Raw genomic sequence first — 4,558 nt, forward strand, 5'->3', positions numbered from 1 at the left:
ACCGAATTAACCAAAAACCAATTATGGTTTTTTTGTACCTTTATTTAACCAAAATTAACCCAAACCAAATCGAACAAGTCATATTTCTATATATTACTAGCTTTTATATCTTTAGTTCATATAATTCATATTTTATACCTCCATTTCGTATATTTATACATAAATTTCATGTATTTATAACTCAGTTTCATATATTTATGCCTCAGTTTCATGTATTTATACCATGACTACTACCGCGACCACTACCGCTACGCTAAACCCTAAACCCTATCGCTATTGCTACCACGACGGCTATTTCCTCCACAACTACTACTACCACTACTATGACTACTATTACTATCATTACCACTACCATTACTACGAGTATCACTACCCTTACCACTATGACTACCACTACCACTGCGACTGCGACTGCGACTACGACCGCAACTGCCACTACCACTACTACCACCATTACCACGACCACCACCGCCGCCGCCGCCACCACCGCCATCGTCGTCGCCATCACTATCACCATCACTATCATCTCATCACCATCACCATCACCATTATCACCATCACCATCACCATCACCATCACCATCACCATAAAGTGGTGTGGATATCATAAGATTGTAACCTTCAAAGATCGCGTGGCTTATGTAGGTGATTTTTGAATCGATGCCTTAAAGCATCGCAACCCTACATGCAATGATTCATGGGCTAGACGATGGGTATTTATATAGGTTTCAAAATTACGGAGTCTATAATCAATATTGTACTCGGATTGTAGTCAAAATTTCAGTTGTTGTACTAGTTGTTGTACTGCATCAAGTCTATCAATAAAAAAGTTACATTGTATTTATTTGATTACATATTTTACACAACAAACTAACGATGCATAAACATAAACAACCACACTATACTACGATCGTATTACCATTTTAAAACAACACACAGTATTTACCGCCCTTTATTTTAAAACCAGATGCCAATAATACCTCATAGAAAATAAAGTTTTCTATCGAGCATATACCTCTGTGATAGTACAATCGTTTATTGAACCTCCTGTGTAATTGGTACTTGAAGAGAAATTTGCTCTAGGCAACTGGCTTTCCATAAAAAATGATGGCTGCTTAGGTTGTGGGGGTTCCCCCTCACCACTGAGCATCATCATTACTGAAGACATGTGTGGCCTGTCTCCAGCATTGTGTTGAACACATAACAACCCAACCTTGATTGATCTTATGACTTCATCAGGATGACAGGATTCAGTGCAACTTGTATCAACTAAATCCAATGACCTGCCTTCATTATAGAGACTCCATACCTTAAAACAGTTTGAAAGTTAATTAGATTTCGCATAATGAAGTGAAGCCATACATGGTTTGTGATTAGTGAACATACATGTGCTATAAAGTTAGACTCTTTTTCAGATTGAACAAATCCTCTATTTCTCTTGCCACTCACAATCTCCAGAAGCAAGACGCCAAAGCTAAATACATCCGACTTTATTGAGAAAAGACCATCTAGAGCGTACTCCGGGGACATGTAACCACTGCAGGCATGCACACAACAAAATGCTCAAAAGAGAATACATATGGATTCAACAAAAAAAAAAAAGAAAAAAAAATGAATAGTTGGTTCCATGGCTTACTATGTGCCAACAACTCTTTCTGTGTTGACTTCGGTCTCGTTTCCGCCAAAACATCTAGCTAAGCCGAAGTCTGATATCTTAGGGTTCATATCCTGATCTAGTAAAATGTTGCTAGCTTTAAGATCTCTATGGATGATTCTTAATCTAGAATCTTGATGCAGGTATACAAGTCCTCGAGCAATTCCTTTGATAATGTTGAAACGCTTTGTCCAATCAAGAAGCACACTTTGAGTTTTGTCTGGCCAACATGTTGGTTTAGTAATGTTTTGTTTCTTGCTAACAAAAGTTCCGAAATCTAGACCAATGTATATAATGAAAGGAATCTTGTAGTTTGTGTATGTATGATTCTTACCGAAAATAAATGAGTCCAAGCTTTTATTTGGCATGTACTCATAGATCAACAGCTTCTCATCTCCCTCTATGCAACAGCCAAGAAGCTTCACAAGATTTCGGTGTTGAAGTTTAGAAATGAAGACGACTTCGTTCTTGAACTCATCAAGTCCTTGACTTGAATTTTTGGAGAGACGTTTGACTGCGATCTCTTGTCCTTCTTCTAGCATACCCTGAAAAATTACCATTTGCAATGTAAAAAGGAATACAACCAGCAAACGTAACTTCCCTGCCGATATTTTTTGTCTATGTTCCTTGCTTACACTGCATTGGTTCGTTTTCTTATCATGCATGAGGACTGACAATGCTACTTATACAAAGGCATTTTAAATGCAACTTCAATTTTATGGATCCTTTACATTTATTTGCATATAGTGGTTACCTTATAAACTGGTCCAAATCCACCCTCTCCAATTTTGTTTTCAGGTGAAAAATTGGCAGTGGCATTAGCAATGGTAGAGAAGCTAAATAATGCTTGCTCCATGTTTTCTCCCTGACTTTTAGATGCATTCAAGATTTCCTCTACAAATTTGGAAAAACAGACTTCGCACGTGAAAAATCTGTTGAAGAGCACTTCTATTCACAGTATTTATTACTAAAGTTTACTGGGATCTAACAACTTTTTACCTTTACCAGTTGGTTTGGCTTGATTCCTTTTTCTTCGCGCATAACACAACCATGTAGCGCTAGTCAAGCCTATGAGAAGAACACCCGGAATAATTACAAGTAAGATGATTCTAATGTTTGCTCCTCCCTGCTTCTTTTTGGAAATTGATTGAGAATCTGCCAGATATGGATTCACATAACCATGAAGTTAAAAGCAAGCATGGAGCAATAATGCACAAATAGAAAGTGCCTTATACTGAGCAAAGAGTAGCCATATCATAATACATTCTATTGGAGACTGTATAACTACAAACTTATACCTAATTCAGATGAAGCCATCCTCACAAAAATATCAGGACCGCCACTGCCTTCGGGTAACACTTGGATGTCTAGAAGGTCACTGAACCAAAGCAAGCAGATGCTTCGACTATTGTCTGGATTTGCATAAGCCATACAAGTACAATTCTCTAAGCACTTTGTGTGACATTTTTCTAGAGTCATGCTCATGTTAAACCATGTATTTTCTGTGTCTGGCAATTTTACATTAGAATACTTGATAAATCCTTCTAATCCATTTTTGCATTCCAATGGTGTTTGCCGAATACAACCACCTGACCAGTCACCTGTGTCCCAGGCCTTTTGGTTTTTGGGCACAAACCTTTTCTCATCCAAGCAAGTACAAGGTTTTTGGATCAAACTAATGTTGCAGGTTCCATAAGCATTACAAATGTTGTATGTGTCACAGACACCTCTCGGGTATGCGATGACAGTCTGCCAACCTCTGCCGTCTTCTACCCACACCCAATTTTCTAGACGCCCAGAAGAATTCATCGTGGTCCTTGGCAGTAAATTATAACTTTGTTCAAGATTATAAGCAATAGACACCTCATCGTCATTGATAATCACATCGTAGGTAAAGGGTGCATTCATGTACTTGCCCAATACATAAAAACCACCAAATGATTGATTTATCCATGGTGTACCCCGGAATTTGACCAATGCCCCTTGTTTTAGTTTGCTTTCAGGATAACCGTGTGTGTCAGCGCCACATGTCCATTCACCTGGAGCCGGATCTTGACTACTCTTCCATGATGATAGTTGCCATTCCTTGCTCCTCAAGTAATCTCTCCCTATCTTCATGCCAGCTAGAAGAGTATCGGTTGGGTAATCAAAACTCTGCCAGATAACCTTCCTCTCTTGGTCAATCACAACTAGATTTCCATTGTCCCAAAGCTTTGCAGTTGTGTTTCTTGATGTCATTATGTTAGATGACCAAACCATACTCTTATTGTTGAAGAGACCGAGAATTCCTTGATCAGCAATCTTTAACACAAGCGGTGATGCACCAAGGAGCGGGTGGTCTCTGTTTGCAACCCAAACCACCGTTCTAACAGAGATATTCTTATACCAGATACCGAGATATCTGTTCTCAGAGATACCTGGCTTAAAAAATCCGAGTTCAAAAATTCCGCCAGCCGAGACCAAAGTGTCTTCATCTGTCAGAAAACTTGAATCTGAAATGGTGCGGAGTTCAGCACAGTAGCTTTTGTGAACAAAAAGAAAGCAAAACAGAAGTACGGCTACTCCCTCCATCAAGATTTGAGTTCCTGCTTTGTTTTCAGCAACCATTGATTTTAGCATGTTGTATTCCGAGTGGTACTTAAATCATAATACAGTTCAAATACAGTTATATTCAAGGCCCATTCATTTATCCCTACATTAATGAGACGACACAGCGTATGGCCAAGCATTTAGTGACCATTGACGCACTGTATTTACACTAATGAATTATTTAACAAGTGGACATCCAACATTAATGTTTGATTGCTATTTTTACTGAATTTAATTGTGGATTAGTTGATAGAACGTTATTATCTCATCTCTAAGAAATAATTACACATGCTCCACAGGGCATGAGAAAAATAGA

General features: G+C 38.5%; 1 protein-coding gene across 1 annotated transcript; it reads right to left on the reverse strand.

Annotated features, from left to right (window-relative positions):
• Positions 1-886: 886 nt before the first annotated feature.
• Positions 887-4,352, reverse strand: LOC110929249 (G-type lectin S-receptor-like serine/threonine-protein kinase At4g27290). The gene is made up of 7 exons (XM_022172388.2): positions 2,952-4,352; positions 2,653-2,808; positions 2,408-2,547; positions 1,988-2,198; positions 1,636-1,873; positions 1,386-1,536; positions 887-1,308 (listed from the first exon to the last, which is right to left on the reverse strand). The coding sequence occupies exons 1-7, from the start codon at positions 4,270-4,272 to the stop codon at positions 1,000-1,002; spliced, it is 2,526 nt and encodes an 841-aa protein (XP_022028080.1). The 5' UTR covers positions 4,273-4,352; the 3' UTR covers positions 887-999.
• Between the last annotated feature and the right edge of the window lie 206 nt (positions 4,353-4,558).

This window comes from Helianthus annuus, chromosome 11 (genome assembly GCF_002127325.2).
Source record: "Helianthus annuus cultivar XRQ/B chromosome 11, HanXRQr2.0-SUNRISE, whole genome shotgun sequence".
In the NCBI taxonomy this organism is placed as follows: domain Eukaryota; kingdom Viridiplantae; phylum Streptophyta; class Magnoliopsida; order Asterales; family Asteraceae; genus Helianthus; species Helianthus annuus.